The sequence below is a fragment of the Xiphias gladius genome, chromosome 9, assembly GCF_016859285.1.
Source record: "Xiphias gladius isolate SHS-SW01 ecotype Sanya breed wild chromosome 9, ASM1685928v1, whole genome shotgun sequence".
In the NCBI taxonomy this organism is placed as follows: domain Eukaryota; kingdom Metazoa; phylum Chordata; class Actinopteri; order Istiophoriformes; family Xiphiidae; genus Xiphias; species Xiphias gladius.
In genome coordinates this window covers 10,606,843-10,623,880 of record NC_053408.1, presented here as the reverse complement: position 1 = coordinate 10,623,880, position 17,038 = coordinate 10,606,843, and the positions used below count along the sequence as shown (strand labels likewise).

Below are 17,038 nucleotides of genomic sequence, written 5' to 3'. Positions count from 1 at the left end.
ATTGGGTAGTGTATTCTATAACACTGCATCAGAGTTTAGAATTAATCATACATTTTCTATGTAAAAATCTTCAAAGCAACTAGTAATTATGTCTTTCAAACAAATGCAGTGGGGTAAAGATCTTCCTCTGAGTATCGAGTAGCATAAAATGGAAACACTAAAAGTGTACTTAAGTACTTAGTTACTTCCCACTACTGGAATCTGTAAAAAAAAAAAAATCATCAATCCATATATAAATTTAAGAGAAAATTTCCACATTACAGTAAAAGACGAGCTTTTATTGACGCAATAAGAAAAGCATGTCGGTAATACTGTGACAAATTTTAAAAAATACACAGTTCAGTGACAAAACAATTAACAACAGAAGCTTCCGACCTACTATCAGTGCCCTTTTAAACAGGTGGAACAAGTAGGGGAAGGGCTGTACTGACCGAACGTGCATGACAAGTATAGGTGGATAACAGCTGGGTGTGACCGATGATGACATGAAATGAAATTGAAGTCTTTCATGTTTTCAGGATGAAGAATCTACTTGCAAAATTCAATTTACTGGCCAGACAAGAATATGGTCTTCCTATGACAGAACACAAAAACAAAAAACATGCTATACAAGCATGACTGTTGCCATTTGCAAATAAGGATGTGGCTTGCTCGACAGCTTTCGATGTAGATTTCATTGTGAAAACGTTAACTGATCTGCTCATTCTTCGAAGGCACCACTTGAATTTGAATGGGGCAATAGGAAAGATGCGTGACTGGTGCACTTTAAACAGAAGAAAATCTGTAGGAGTATATATATGCTGATTTTGGCCTGTTTCAGAAAAACAACTTGCACAATCCTTGAGCGAGACAATGATGTGGAAAACATTTACAAATTGGTCTCTTAAAAAAGGAGGAAGACTATGAAGATGATGGCATTCTGCTGCATACAATTTAGAATACACAGTACAATAAATATAAATACAGAGGGAAGACTAAAGAAAAGAAAAACAATTTATGGACACAAAACACTTTACATTCGAGTCAAATATACAATGCAGTATGGAGAAGAGGAGAAGAAACAAAAACCCAGCAAGTCGATCTATATTTGGCAAGTGAGCCAATAAAACCTGGACACCCACTTGCAAGAGACCAGTGTTGTCCTTAACAGACTGTCCTGAGGTCAGTTTTGACATTGAACTGCTACAGTACATTGACTCTTGCTCAACAGAGACTTGCTGTCCAAGGAGAACCTTAAAATGTATACCATGTTATGTTTTCTAAAAAAATAATCAACCATGATGCTTATATTTCCAAAGCATTCCTTACTACTGATCACCATTAGGAAGGTTGAGGCAGTTTTACAAGATTAGATTTCATTTAATATAATTTTGATTTTGGCAATAGTGACATGCTCTGAATCAGCTGATCCAAACCTCTTTAAAAAGGGTTTCTTATGTACTTCTTTATCGTCATTGTTAATTATAACCAAAACCTCTGAATTATCCTTCCCAATGTTAGCATCAATGTAAGGAGTAAATTTAGCAGTCAATGCAATCTCTTGAACAAGAATAGTTGGGACATTTTCAAGACACTCAGGAGTATGAGCATCACAAGGTGACTGTGGGTCCAACTTGATTTTGTCCTCTGCAGGGCTGCATTTTCCCACATGCTCTTTCGCTTTAACCAAATTGGAAGAAGAAATTTCCAGGTCCAGAGTCTGGATTTAAAAAAAAAAAAAAAAGTTAATGAGATGCACTTTCTTAGATTGATTCTACCATCTTTCAATAACAGTAAAGATGTCTAAACTGGAGAGAAAAAAACACACCTTGATTGGAATCGAAACTAAATCCTCCACCATGGCCACCAAAGAAAGCCCTGAAGATGTTGTTTGCGTCAAAATCTAGAGAAAAACCAAAGACAAATATCATGGGAATAGCTGGTGATGACGGTCTTCAGGGTGGAAAAAAAGATGACATAACTTTCTAAACTAAACACAGAATGCAGGTGAATCAAGCAGTTTGACGTTCTGTTCACACATTTACAACTTTTAAAACACAATACAGTGTGTGTGTCGACACAAAACAGAGAAACAGAAACCATTTGACCACCATTAAATGCATTTCAATTATAGATACTGTCAGGAATACTGGGGCTCTTTAACTTAAATGCATTTTTTAACACTTAATAACTATGTATGTCACAGTGAGTGTGGAAAAAGCTTAATTTGGTTTCTACTGTTTTCACAGGCTGAGATATAAATTTGTGTGAGACTCAATGAAAATTAATAGGGCAGAAAGTTTTGATAAGATTGAAATTTATATATACAAGTCTTAAAAAAATAAAATAAAAAATGATATGACGCATGTAATGATGTTCTTTTTTATTGTGAACTCTTTAATACGCCATTTGATGTCCAGGTTGTAAATAATCAGTGAATCAGTTTTGATGGCATTTGACTGCTCCCTTTTTTTCGTTTCTGGAGAAATAATTTTGCAAAACTTGAAAAATATAGAGTGGTGAACTTTGTAGATTGTAGATTAAAGTGAAGCAAAGTCTCTCTCTTCACATATGTAAACATGTGTTGCAAAGACACTAACATAATTTTAGAAAAAAAAAATGTTGCAAAATGTCGTGAACCCAAAGAATGACGTGTTAAACCTTAAGAGATTTCAATTAAAAAAAAAAAAAAAAAAAATAAATTTAAAAACAAAAAGTTTGCTTTTCTCAATGTACGCATGACCAAGCTGGACCTTTAGTTCCTACCATTAACTTCTGTTCTCTTCCATCAACACTCATGACCTGCACGTTGAATGTAAGTCCAGCCAAAGAAAAGAAACAACTAAACACACTTACCTCCACCATCAAAGCAGCCGTCATCATCCAGGTCGTGTCCATTGTCATAGCGGATCTTCTTCTTTGGGTCAGACAGCACAGTAAAGGCCTCACCCACCTCCTTGAATTTCTTTTCCTCCTCTTTCTGCACCTCTGGAGTCGCTGCGCTGTGGCGGTCTGCAAGATAATGATACAATACAACAGAAACCCTATTTAGTCATCAAATATAGTCAAAATTGGTATTCTGCATGTGTGTAGAAAACAACAGGGCTACCTGGGTGGTGCATGAGGGCTCGTTTGCGATAGGCTTTTTTGATCTCGTCCTCTGTGGCGTTCTTGCCGACCCCGAGCACCTTGTAGTAATCTTTCCTCTTGCTCCTCTTCAGCTGCAGCTGTGCCGTCTTCAGCAGATGCTTGTGATCTACAGTAATAAAATGAAAATCAAGCCATGTTTGTGTGTGTAAACATGACCAACTTGTGAATCGGTTTGGACAAGTAGATAAATATGAGATAACTGAGACAGCAGCTTACCTGACGTCTTTTCTGTCTGGTAAACTTTTTCATAGTCCCGTACAGCCTCTTCATACTGCTCTGTGTCCATGTAACTACGAGTCACACAAAGTCATTCAAAAACTGCACAATGCTGAGCAAACAAAAGCCACAAATTAGGGAAAACATATGTTGACCCATGTTGACTGTATAGCATACCACTGAGCTCTTCTTAAGTAGGCCTTGATGTAAGTGTCATCTAATTTGATCGCACTGGTGCAGTCTTCAATGGCTTGATTAAGTTTCTTCAGCTGTTGACGAGGAAGAATTGATGACAGTGAAATGATTGGAGACAAAGAGCCAGAAGAGCCCGAGTGCTATGCAAGGTTGCTATTTTCAAGCAAATGATCAAGTGTGATCAAGTGTTATTGATCAAGTGTGACTGTCTTCCATACAATTTTTAGTTTCAGTGAGTTCTCTCTTCTGTTAATTTCCTTGCTCTCTGACATGTGAGGAAATTGTGCAAGCCTGTGTTAGAATATAGAACATAACTTGAGTTGACCTGTTGCCTTTTACCTTGGCTCCTGCTGTGGCTCTGTTGCAGTAGAGTTTAGCATTTGTCTTGATATTGTTGGGGTCTATTGTCAGGGCCTCAGAATACAGGTGGTAGGCAGCTTCAAAGTTGCTGTTCTTGAATGCCTGGTTGCCCTCCTCCTTCTTGGCTTTTAAGGCTTTGGCATTCTAATTTAGGAAGAAAACAAGTCCTTGTGTTACCTTAATACATCTACTTAAACTTGAAAGCGAACTTTAATCCAAATACAAGGTATAGATTTATATTTATTATATTTCAGCATGTCTTGAACTATGAATTTATTGTACTAAACTGCCTCGTCACATAAGTGAACTCTGGGATTTGATCATTTTCAGTCCACTTGTTTTCACATTACAAGAAAACTCCACAGAGCACATAAACGAACAAAAGTTCTGTTTACGTTCAGTGTTTCTTACCCAAACACACTGTGAATATTTGAAGTCTAACAAAGATCTTGATTGCATTTCCTTCCTATAGAGATAAAACATCTGCAACATTGTGAGTCATGTCACTTGCGTGTGTGCATGTGCATTCGTACAAACAAAAAGGGGACCCACTAGCAAAAAGATTGCCCCATAGCACTACTAGTGGTCAGAAACTCCACTTGTTATCTTTAATTATAGCTGTCTGAACTTGAAGTACATTGTTCATCAGTAAATGCAGCCCTTGTAATTTGTATCATGCCGTAGCAGATGAAAAGCTTCTAATGTATAGAAAATCTGTAAATGTTTTACATACATGCAGCATGCAGTAACTGACCCACATTTCAACCTGTGGCAGGATTTGGGATGCTATTTGGGTTAGTTATGTATTTTATATTAGAGATTTGAAAACAAAAAAGAATTGCCACACAAATTCTTGTTTCTCAGTGCAAACCTCAATCAACTACAAAAAATGACAACCTTACCCTGCAGGCTAGCCGGGCCTTTTCATGGTCAGGTGCCATGCGCAGAGCCTGGACAAAGAACTGTACAGCTTTATCTATACAGTCCTCATAGTAAAGACACAGACCTCGAACGTACAGTGCGTCTGCGTTTGTGGAATCCATTCGCAGGATATCACTGTAAAAGAAATTTTTGTTTAACGATCTGCTGTGAAGAATCTGTAAATAAAATCCATTCCTCTTATTGAGAAGCTACTGAAACAGACCCTGTACTTATATTGAAAAACCTTATGTGAAAGTAAGAAGTTTGTACTTTACAATAATGACAGAGGAGAAAAAATTGTGTCGCTGTAAAAAAAAATAAACATAGACCATGACCCACACACCAGCTCCTTCATAATAAAAGCTCAACTATACCCACCTTGCTACAGACTGAGCTTCTGGATAGCGGCCTAGCAGAGCCAGACACTCAGCCTTGAGGATTTTGAAGCGGTGGCAGGCAGAAGCCAAAGCTAAAGCCCGGTCCATACAGTACACCACCTGGATCAGGACAAGAGCCAAACATTGACTATATGTGTTACACTCATTACATTCAGACATGAGAGGAACGCAAATACTGCAGCTTTGTAAAAGCTAATATTTTATATACAAAAATGTTGCTTTTCTAGTCAAACAAACTATTCAAAGTGTTTAAACAGAAGATTTCTGTAAATAGTCTGTTAACTACTAAAGAAGCTCTATGACTACAAACCAAAGATGAAGTTTAAATTTTCCAGTTATTACTATCATCGTTTGCTAATGTCAAAAAAAACAAAAAAAAACCTTTACTTGTCAGATAAGACTCTGAAGATGAACTAAGGTGTGGAAGTGCCATTGTGAGTTTGGTGAAATAAGAATGGATGCGAAGTACCTTTCTGAAATCCCGCTTTTCAAAGCCAAAATCTGCCATTCGCTCGTACTCCAGTAGAGTCCCTGCGTTCTTATTCTAAAATAAAACAACAGTCTTCTATCAGCACTCTCTTTACAATGTGACAAGATTAATTTGAGGATGCAATCATCCAAATTAAGCTGCAGGACTGTGCTCGGTATATAATTCAAAGCTTTGTTTTCTATTATGATTAAATAAAATGAGAAAAGTTTAAGTGATGCCCACCTCCTGGTGGGCCTCTCTGTTGCTGGGCTCCAGCTCCAGAACCTTCTGAAAGCAGCGACTGGCTGCCATGGCATTTCCCAAAGACAGGTGGCACTTACCCTCACGCAGATGCCCCTGTGGGAAGGAAGGGCACACCTTCTATGTGTAAAAAAAATTCTACATATCCAACTATTCTGCAAGTGCAACCAGGGTCTGAAGACAGGTGTGCAAAACTGAGAATGAAGATGACACTCTTGATTTGAGGGTCTTTTCAAACTGACCTTCATAAAACAGTCATCCAACCGTACAGCCTGCTGGGAGTCTTCAAGGGCCTCTCGAAAGCGACAGAGCATCATGAGGGTGGCTGCCCTGTTGCCATAGTAACTTGCATTTTTGGGGCAAGTATCTAAGGAGGAAAGAAAAAATCCATTTCACACAGGCAAACTGAGATGTGCCACCAACAGTAGAGATATCTTTGCATAATACTGCAACTATTCATGAGCATGTGTTGGAAAATGCATTACGATGGGGATAAATGACTCAATTGCTGATAGAAATTTTGCTCAATATAATATTTGTTTTGCTCATTTGCTGGTAGATGTGCGGCAAGAGCAGATGATTAGCATTTCACAAGAGGAGAGTATAAAGAAAGACTAGTCAGTGTGTACAACCACCCAACCCTACAGAGTATTGAATGGTAATCTCACCGATGGCCTTAGTATAATAGTTGAAAGCCTCTGAGTAATCTTTCTTGCTGTAGAGTGCATTTCCTTGCTCTTTGAAGCCTTCAGCCTGACTGGAGAGAGGAGAAAACGAAACCAATGTCAAGATGGAGCATGTATTTTACAAAGATAAAAGGAATGAACTGTTAGGATCTAAAACAAACAAACAAACATAAAACTGTTTAGCAAGAAACCATTCAATTTGTCTTTTCTATCCATCTGGGAATATCTTGCAGATGGGGTAGAGTGTGAGTATGTCTGAAAGGACTCGACTGTGGTGTGTTACACCTGGAACTGGGACAGCAGAGCAGGGTACACACAGTCCTGATAGCTCCAGTACTAAACATAGCATTGAAATTCCCCTACTGCAGTCCTGTCAGATATGCCAAGTGCCAAAGAGTAAATCATCGCTGATTCACATAAGGAAGAAGGTACTATTGTGCTGCTCTGTGGGTTGAAGCGTTTCAATTCAGGCCACACCTCAAACAGAGACATCACGGTAGCAGTTCTCCTTCAGCAGATAACATCATTGCCTAAGACTGGGTGCAGAAGAAGAATTTTCAGCATAATTACATATTGCTGAAAATTTTATACAATATGCAAAATAGTTTTGATTAGGGTCCACGCCTGCAATTCCCACAGGTGTACGGAAAAAAGGTAAGAGTCAGCGATTGATAGAAAAATGGGCTCTGTTGCGGAATGTGCATAGTTACCAAGACCATAACTGATGCAAAAAACCAAACCAAACAAAACCATGAAAACAATATCTGTGATAAGGCAACCATTGATAATATTAATTCACATATGTAACGGTTGTGCTCCAGTGGTATAGAGACTAGCTTTGCAAAAAAGGAAAAAGCAAAACTGAGCATTGTTAAACATTATTCAATTTTATCAAACAAATATCTGCAGCATACACTGCAGCTTAATTATCAAGGAAAAAGTCTTAACTTAGTACTAACATAACTTAGTATGAAAAAGGCCAAAAAGTGGGGAGATGTACAGATTTTAAATGACATGCTGCTAAAATGGTGAATAATAAGCATGCTCACCACTGATTTGTAAAACTGTATGTAAAAACTTAGTGGCACCCTTCCGCCAAGTCTGAAACAATAAGGCCATCGAAACAAAACAAAACAAAAACACACACACTATATAATATATAAAATATATAAATAAATAGATATATAATATGCCTGGCACAAGAATTCGAAGATGAGTAGGTTTTGCTTTAGATCACTAAAAGAATTTAGTAGCCATCAGGGTTTTCCCTACCACTGTGAGACTTCGATGCAGTGCCTAAACCGAATTAACTGAAAGAAATATGCTGAGACTGCTCTACGTCTCTGGAGAGAAAGGATTCCATATAGGCCCTAATACAAGACAAATATTGTTTGTTTTTTTTCTGAAACTCAGGTTTTAAAAATTGGGGGTCGTCCTAGATTTCGAGACAATTATGTGACCTCATACCTACAGCATGATGATCCGCATTGAAACATTCCTCATTCTGGTACCTTGGCTTATTTCAATGTCAAACAACTGAATAAAGCACTTAATCTTTCATCTTTCATATATGGCATGTTCTGAGCCTGGTAAGGTGTAATATTCATTGTTTTCTTAGTAGAAACTGTAATAAAAACACATTATAATGTTTTTTGTTTTTTAAAAATCAGTGATGACCTGCCTACCAAGCTGATTCATAACATTAGCTAGCTAATAACCGCCGGACGCTCATTGTTATTTCGCTTGTACTATTGAAAACTTCGGCATCTTATCGGGACATCTGTTTTAGATGTTTGGGGCAGTCTAAAAAGTTATTCAATCGTTGTAACTTTATCTGAGACATGAGCTAGCTCAGGGCTAGCTACCGGGCTGTCTCGTATGGAAGTTTCTCGATAGAAGAAAAGCACTGAATGCATGAGCACAGCGAGACACTGTACTGATGCTTTATTTCCAGTGTTTAGATTGAAAATTGTGTCCGTGTAAACAGGTTAATTAACCAATAGTTACCTCGGTGAGTTTCACAATACATTAGTTCTTGGGTGTCTGTAGCTTAGCATGTATCAAGACACGCCAGTTCACTTGTCTTGGCTTGAAAAGCGCCAACCACCAACTGGTCAGTCAGTCCACTATTTGTTGTGTAATTTAAACCATCGAAACGAAGACAACGCCATCGCCTGTAATATATAAAAACCGATATAATAAAGATTTAGCAGAGGTGAAACACGCTGCCGCCGTTTTAGCCCCGGCAAGCTACTCTTGTTAGCTTGTCTCCGGGCTGGACGCGCTGTTGTTTCCGAGCCCTGTCAGCGAGCGAAAGGTGAATTCAGTCGTGTTATTTTCGCTTAATACACGAAGGACAAATAAACACAGCGGACAATTACGTGTTTACCGTTCCAGGTCCTCCTGGTTGCGGATTTGGGGCTCTGTTTCCAACAGCACGTCGATGTCAACAGCTGCCATTTCTTCTGGAAAGGACGAACGGACGTCATTTCCGGAAGTTGATCATTTTCTTTCTTTCTTTCTTTCTTTTTTTATTTAGGTCATGAGAAACTAGGCCATTTCCAGGAGGAAAAAAAAACAACCAAAAACAAAAAAAAAACAGAAAAATACAACATATATCATATGTGTGTTTTCACCTAAATCTACGATATTCTCTGTTTTCATGAATGTAATTCGAAACTTACTTACATTAACTTTTCAAAATAATGTTTCAAAAATAAATACAAACATAACAAGTCATGTGCTACTGTTTTAACCAGCTTTAAACCTCACCTGATAGTCTTTTGCTCTGTCCGAAAAGCATTAACCTATCTTTAACCCATCCCAAAAACGTCCACCCATTTCACTGTGAGATCTGATTTTTGCACATAAATGATGTTCGTGTTCAGAGCTGGGGGAAAAAAGTGCTTCCTCCTACTCTACATGTTTTTCTGCATGCACAGTGCTCTTTGAAAGAAAAATGCAAACACGATCTATCCAAAGTATCAGGTCTCTATCATGGAAACTAAACATGATTTTAAGTAGGGTTAGTGCATCAACATTAAAGAGATTAAGATGGCATTTCTACTTTTATACTAAAACTTTTATGAAAAGCATGATAACTAATAGTATACCTAATTTTTTGTTTGTTAAACTAATGTACTTGCATATAAGTACAGGACACAGCATTGACTGCTTCCTACCCTTCTAAGCTCTGCTCTTGGGTCATCATATCTTGCTCTTGCCTGCAAAATACCACTAGAGGGCACTAGGGCACCACAACGGATTGGATGTATACTCCCATGTTAGGAACAGATCAGCAATGACTGTGTGTTAGTTGTCCCCTGACTCAAGTACCACATTGTTTTGACTCTGGCTAAAGGGTTGACAGGAGTCACTTTCCTAGTGTCTCTGTTGGTGGTTATCGGTACTTCGGAGGTTTCAGATCCTGGGGAATTCAGGGGTTCGCCATACAGTACAATTCATATATATGACACATGGTGCTACGCTTGTTGTTTGTTGGCTACACGTTGATCCAGAATGAATCGGGTTTTCTCAGAGTTCAAATGTTCATTGTTAATGATATTCATTGACCTTTGAGTCATCTGAAATTAGAGCAGTATCATGTTAATGATGTAAGTTATTACGGAGTGTGTGCCTGGATCGAAGACCTTTAAGTATTCTTGTCCACAACTGTATTAATAAATGAAGTACTGTAAACTCACAATAAAACTATAATGGATTGTAAAAGAGACTCATGCTTCCATATGAATAAAAAGCAACTGCATCTGTTTAAAAAACAGTACTATTTATACGTTCATATAGAATACAGTATTGACATTTTTAGCACATAATTTACATTATTGCAATTGATGCACAGTTACACTAGTCATTAATTTTAGCAGGTGACACTTCAAAAATACATATTGCTTAGGATGATTCAGCACAATCAGGTGGGAGAGAGATTTCTATAATGAAGGAAAAGTTTTTGGAATACAACTCTATAAAAAAAATGTTTAATAATGTCAAAACACATTTAAAATGTCACTAAAGTGTTTATATTTTGGACAACAGCACACATCAGCCTGTCTCTTCATACTGTACTAACAACATCAAGCTGTTGCAAAATCTTAACTTATTTATCTAACCATCACCTGAAAAGCTTGTTACAATGGCTCATGTTGAAGATAAGCAAGTTTCAAACTTTATAACTTTAAATTACACTATCTCATTGTATACATTACATGTGTTCTGTCTCCATATAGCAAGTATTATTGGCATCATTATCATGGTGTTGGTTGATTGTCACCTCATAACACAGAGAGCAAGAGAGATAAAAATGAATGTATGTATTTATCTAAAATAAATGATAAAGAAAAGGCATACACATCAGACAATGGCTGTAAAGACATAAATTTGTGGTGATGCAATATTGTCAGCAATCCAAAATTATGTTTCCCCTTTGTCTTTTCATAGGGGGAGAGGGTTATATGGAAGTTGCCGTTTTCATGGGCGATTAACATAATCCGGATTTTCCTCATTTATACTTTGTTATGAAAACGAAAGCAGGGATGAAGTGTTGTACTTGTTCTCCCAGAGTACAACCACAAAGCTCTTAAAATGAAAGAATTTTGGCAACAAATACTTAGTAAGATGTAGACACGCTAGTTTATTTGTCTATTGTAGTCTTATCAATAAAACTAAAAGATATTTGTCGTTATGGCTTCCAGAGGGGTCCTGACACCGGGAACATGCACTCAACAGTTTGTGGAGAGTAAGCAGCTGAGTGATGGTCCTTCCATTTTTAAGGGGGTGAGACACTGGTCAGTCAACGCTGATATCTCAGTCCACACCAGGGGATTGTGCATACTGTTCTTATGACTTGAACCTGCCAAACTTGACATGCTGATATGCTGCCCTCGCTGTCACTGCATAGTGTCTTGTTGTCACTCAGGGGGTCCCCTGCTTTGTCCAGCTTTGGCTAGGTTAGGTCAACTCTACTGTAGGTCATCCAGCCTAGTTTGGCTCATTGCTAATAAGGAGAGAAGATAATGGGTGCGTGTGTGGCCCTCAAAGGTCCTGGGGCAGGCCTGAAGAGCGTGGGGCTGATCAGGGGACTCTGGATGATGGCTGCGGGACCTGGCGGCAGCCGTAGCGCCAAGGGTCCAGGCGCCATGGTGCACAAGGCAGCTGGATTGAGGGGGCTGGTCAGGAAACCTGCTGGCATGGCCTTGGACAGCTGCTTCTGCAGGGCCAGTTTAGTCTGACACACAAGACAAGACACTTGTTTAAATTCTACAGAAACATAATAAAAACTACAAGAAGTAGCATTTCAAAATCTGTAACATATCCCAAATCATACACCAACTGTAGTGTCCTCCTAATACACACCTACTGCTCCATCACTCCTCTTTTGAATAGAAAAGCTGAGGGTAACAGATTATTCAAGATAAACTTCATTCTGTAGCATCTTCAAAGTTATTTTGAATTAATACAAGGCATTTATTTTAAAATAGCACATAGAGGCGCTTAGTGATTATTTGCATCAAACACTCGACAACTATCACACTTGCAAATATGTTGTGACGTGCCAGGCACTACTGAGGATGTTTATATTCTGTGTTGTGTGGATGTGTTCTTTAATGACCCTGGACAATATTTACAAAAATAAGAGCAGTCAAATGTGTGTGTGTGTGTGTGTGTGTGTGTGTGTGTGTGTGTGTGTGTGTGTGTGTGTGTGTGTGTGTGTGTGTGTGTGCGCGTGTGTGAGTGTGAGTGTGAGTGTGAGTGAGAGAGAGAGAGAGAGAGAAAGAGAGAAATTCTTACCGCTAAGACAGCACCGGGCTGTAATTTATTATAGGGGGTGAACTTTGCCTTGACAGGCTTCCCAGCTAAACGCTCTTTGTGTCTCCTGCTGTTCATGTGCTAAAAAGGGGATAGGGATATACAGATCAGCAATTCAGTCAGGACTGCTCTGACGAACAAAGCAAAGAGCCAACAAATTGTTTACATTGTAGAATACAAAGGTTAGGCTTTCTGTCTTTTTGGTTGTCAGTTGTCAATGGTTTGTACGGTAGTAAAATCAGTCACATTCATTTTATTTGGATTAACCCACACACCTGCTTCAACTGTGTCTCTGAGTTGACGGACACCTGGCACAGTTTACAGTGAAAGTGCTGACCGGACACACCAACAACCGCTCTGGTCTTGCTGTGCGTTCGCTGCTTAATTCGGCAGGTGGGTCTGGGCGTTGACGTCACCCTGAGCCTGCGTTGTGACTGGCTGCTGTTCTGACCGTCCAGCATCTGTTTGTGCTTAGAGCCTAATTCAGCCAATCAGAGAGGAGGGAAAAATGTCAGAACGATAATCTGTTATAGATAAAAATTGTTGTAACATTTCCGTATCATTTTTCCGACAAGGACCAAATGGCATGTGGCTCACAAGTGTTAACTAAAGTGATATAGTATTGTATAGCACATACCACTGCAGTGAGCCTCCAACTGGGAGCTGGAATTGACTGACACTTTGCACGTAGGACAGCGGAAATCTTGTTTTTTGTTGCTCTTGGCCTCCTTGGCCTCGTCCACCCTCGCCACCTCCTCCTCACCTCCCATTGAGCTTCCCCGAGGGTCAGAGCATGGGGCTGAGCTGGCGGCCGGGCTGCACCCTTCCACAGGTGGACTCTCTGTGGCTAGGTCAGAAAGCTGAGTGCCGGGGGAGACTTGTGGGGACAGCTGAGGAGAGCGGAGCGAGGAGGAGGAGTCCGTGGACGAAGGCTGTGTGGAGGGAGCGGCTGCCAGAGAACTCCCATGGGTGTTTTCAGTTTGCTCCTGTGCAGGTTGAGAAAAGGTGCTTGGGCCTGAGGACAGAGAGATACAGTAATTGTTTAAGCTTTTGATCAGATTCATTACTTTGTTTTTTATTTCTATGTGGTTATAATCGGACATTTCATGGAGTATTACAAATGTTTTTTTAGTTTTTTTTTTTAGAATATTGTCAATACAATTACAACTACATTCAAGTGTATTATATAGTGTGTATGTTATATGTTATTAAATGTTTATACACTGCTCATAAATGCTAAGTAGGGGGACTTAAATGTTAGCATCTTTTTAATTAAATTTTAGATATTTATACATATTAATTTATGCATTTATTTCCAATTCTACATATAGATTTTAAGTTTATGCCATCTATTGGATGTGTACCTGTAGACCTGTGTGGCAAACTGCCACTTACAGTTGCCTATACGGGTGTAAAATAAAGCTGAGGTGTGTTGAATTGAAAATGTAAGAATTCTGCTGGAAAGTTTAGCTTCTAACACTGGACATGCTATATACAATCTGAGCAAGAGAATAATCACTCATGAAGGTGAATCCCAGTAAATACAGTTTTATGATATTACGACAATACGTGAATTCTGCACAGTCACATCTTTTTGCTTCCTGTTCTTATCAGCCGTTTTCTTTGTTCTATTTCTTTCATGTAACCTTGGTATTATACTTTTTCTCATCCTCGTCTACTTATTTTTCTTTTTTCTGCTCTATCAACTCTCTTTAATTTTCATTTCTTTTCCCTTCTTTTTTCTGCCATCTCAATCATTCTTCCTCCATCCCTCTGTCTCTCTGTCATTTGTTCGCTCCCTCTGCTGAAGCGCCCTCTGTCACCATCAATCAGCAACCATGGCAACTGCTGAATGTAACAAGCTTATCATTATGTGGTTAGAGGGAAATTGATAGGTATTGGAAGAAAATGGGAGGGGGAGATCAATAAAGAATATGAAGGTAGACAGAGTATAGAAAAGTAAGATGGTGAAATTTTTTAGTCGGGGAGGATGAGAAGCCGAGTGACAAATGGCTGAAAGGGAGGAAAAGAGACCAAAGCCTTACAGCAGCTCTTTTGTAGGCAAGGTTGCTGAAGGACCAATAGCTATAACATTAAGAGTATGGAAAGGAGCGAGGGCCACAGCCACCATGGTCCTCGGTATTTTGTCTGGGAATTTGTGGATGTTAACAAGCTTAAGCACAGTTTATACGTACAACAGAAAGTTACACATGGTGGCTGGTACCAGTGTTTTTGACACAACTACAACAACAAAGCTAGGTAATGTGGACAAGGTCAGTGAGGGCAAACTTTTGTTTTTGTGAATATAATTGCAGTGCACTGTGAACAAAAGGGTTGGATAAAGTGCAAGAAAATTGGACTTCAGACCTGAGGGGCCCTTTATGATGACTTTTTATGGGTTTAATTTCACTTCATATTAAATGAATAATTATACAATGTGAATACATTAAGGAAAGCTGTGTTATGATGGGTTTGAGCTGGTAAGACACTAATTATTTTTTCTAATTATTACCTCTTTGTTTTCAAAGATACAGGCCAACACAAATCAATCATTTACGTCTTTGATGCGTTATTAAACTATGATTAAACTATTGAGCGCCTGTCGCTGGCTCATCTTCACATTCCTAAACCCTCAGAGCTCAGAGGAGAGGGTGGGGCCGCATAATGTTCACACCCAGTCCCAGTCGGTAGTGGAGCGCAACCACAGCGCAGCTGAAATGCCAAGGATGGTGCCAGGATGTGTCAGGTGGCAGACTCTAGAAAGTCTGAGTCGCCTTTCCCCGACATTAACCCTGAATATCCTTATTTCTTTTCATCTCAACCACATAAACTGATGAAATAAACATCACATTTCTTTATACAACTGGTGAACTGATCATTGGTAGTTTTCTAAAAAAAATCTTCTAATTTTGTGAATATTTCCCCAAATAGGATTTCAATTCGTTTTCAGTTTTCAGGTTTTTTGTGTACAAAACAGCTCTGATGAACACGACTGTGCTGTCAGGCATACCACGCTTACCAAATACCAAGAGGTGAGCTTCGGTGTCCCGATGCCTCCACTCACCGGTCCATGCTCTGACTGCGTACAGCAAAGCATTTAAGACATCCACCTCCATGTCTGACCACTTTGTTTAATTTCAGGAATTGTCCTGTTTGTTGCATTAACAGCTGCTGCAGCCATCAGCCTTGAAAACACCGTTTTGTTTGTAACAATAGCTCCATTCTCCATAAGGAACAATATAAATATTCAGGAGAGATTTGAAATTGACCATTTATGGTTAACTGTGGGAGTGTTTTGGGCGGAATATGAGGCTCGCCAAAGTGCAAACCTTTTCAAGTTGATTGTGATATATAAAGAGAACACAGTTTTATAAATCTGATTATTATTTGGTGTAGGCCTTTTCTAACTTTCGTGCATGTAAACTTTTGGTGTGGATCCTAGGCACAGTTTTATAAATGAGGCCCCTGGCCCTGAGAGGCCTCCTCTGTCGGCAAAGCTATTTTCAAATTTGGCTTATCTTTAGAGCTGAAACTATTAGTTGATTAATTTAAGAAAAGAAAAGAAAATGAATTGGCATCAATTTTGGTGATTGACTAATAATGTGGGCGTTTTGATAAAGGAAAAATGACAAATATTTGCTGGGTCCAACTTCTCAAAAGTGACTATTTGCTGCTTTTCTCAGTTTTATAACCTCTTGAATTGCATATCTCAGTTTTGGTCACACAAAAGAAGACATTTGAAGACATCACCCTGGGCTCTCAGAATTTCACTTGTTCTTTATATTTCATAGACTAAAAGATTAATTGAAAATGTTTTGATTTAGATAAGGGGATAAATAAACAAATTAATTGATAATGATAAAAAATAATAACAATAATAATATACTATAATAAAAAAAAGATAATTAGACCAAAGCCCATTTAAGTGTAGAAATACAAAAGTTTGAAGACAAATTTTAGTTACTGCCAACATTTAAATTCCAACATCTACACTAACAGTGAGTCTTTAAAAATCATTCTGCAATTAGAAAGATATTTATTTACATTTCTGTGCCTCTTCTGTGATATTCTTTGCTACTGACATTAGCCACTGCTGATGACTACATATATACCTCCTCTATGACTGTGCACAGCAATATGAGCTGGACATCCATACTTCCACCTCTTCTCCCTTTTAAACTACTGCTGTTTAGTCTGATTTTCACATTACAAACATGCAGGCACACGTGGCTTCTACCCCCTTTCCCATCATTTTCTACACCCTTTGGCATGTCCATTAGCAAAGTGATTGCATATTTCATAACAAGAACGAGGAACTGCAGGTGGGAGTTGTGTTGAGCCGCCGTTGATTTACAAACAAAATCAAAATCAAAGAAAGCAACCCCACAACATCCTTCGTCAGATTACAGACTTCAGACGTCAGACTTCTCGTTTTAAATGCTTTAAGGCTTCCTATCTTTCAGAATGTCTTTGCTCGACGGGCGTAATTACCTATCTGACAGAGCCAATGATAGCAGGACAGGTAATAGCTGGTAATTTGCCAGCTGAGTGACAGCAACCAAGCCTTAGTGCTTATGTCT

The 17,038-nt window shown here is 38.8% G+C and overlaps 2 protein-coding genes across 4 annotated transcripts in view; both read right to left on the bottom strand.

The window, feature by feature from the left end:
- Nucleotides 1–253: 253 nt before the first annotated feature.
- Nucleotides 254–9,127, bottom strand: LOC120794731 (dnaJ homolog subfamily C member 7-like). Its single transcript, XM_040135995.1, has 14 exons — nucleotides 9,025–9,127; nucleotides 6,618–6,706; nucleotides 6,192–6,316; nucleotides 5,932–6,045; nucleotides 5,689–5,763; nucleotides 5,200–5,318; nucleotides 4,803–4,956; nucleotides 3,880–4,044; nucleotides 3,523–3,614; nucleotides 3,346–3,419; nucleotides 3,089–3,235; nucleotides 2,836–2,991; nucleotides 1,808–1,882; nucleotides 254–1,699 (listed from the first exon to the last, which is right to left on the bottom strand). Exons 1-14 carry the CDS (start codon nucleotides 9,093–9,095, stop codon nucleotides 1,662–1,664), a joined length of 1,494 nt encoding a protein of 497 aa, XP_039991929.1. The 5' UTR covers nucleotides 9,096–9,127; the 3' UTR covers nucleotides 254–1,661.
- A 1,307-nt stretch (nucleotides 9,128–10,434) lies between these two features.
- Nucleotides 10,435–17,038, bottom strand: part of LOC120794619 (zinc finger protein 385C-like) — a 74,802-nt gene continuing 68,198 nt past the window's right edge. For all 3 annotated transcript variants that reach the window (XM_040135837.1, XM_040135839.1, XM_040135838.1), the window contains 4 exons: nucleotides 13,096–13,473; nucleotides 12,734–12,936; nucleotides 12,441–12,539; nucleotides 10,435–11,877 (listed from right to left, as the gene is read on the bottom strand). In XM_040135837.1, coding sequence (XP_039991771.1) covers nucleotides 11,647–11,877; nucleotides 12,441–12,539; nucleotides 12,734–12,936; nucleotides 13,096–13,473 — 911 coding nt within the window. In that variant the 3' untranslated portion in view covers nucleotides 10,435–11,646. The remainder of the gene's footprint in view (nucleotides 11,878–12,440; nucleotides 12,540–12,733; nucleotides 12,937–13,095; nucleotides 13,474–17,038) is intronic.

Bases quoted from the DNA above. Each gene is read 5' to 3' on its own strand.
- LOC120794731 (XM_040135995.1), bottom strand. From the start codon at position 9,095: ATGGCAGCTGTTGACATCGACGTGCTGTTGGAAACAGAGCCCCAAATC. The intron at 3,615-3,879 runs GTAAAAGGCAAC...CCTCGTCAACAG, and splicing joins GAGCCACAGCAGGAGCCAAG to CTGAAGAAACTTAATCAAGC. The intron at 2,992-3,088 runs GTAGCCCTGTTG...ATTATCTTGCAG, and splicing joins AGCCCTCATGCACCACCCAG to ACCGCCACAGCGCAGCGACT.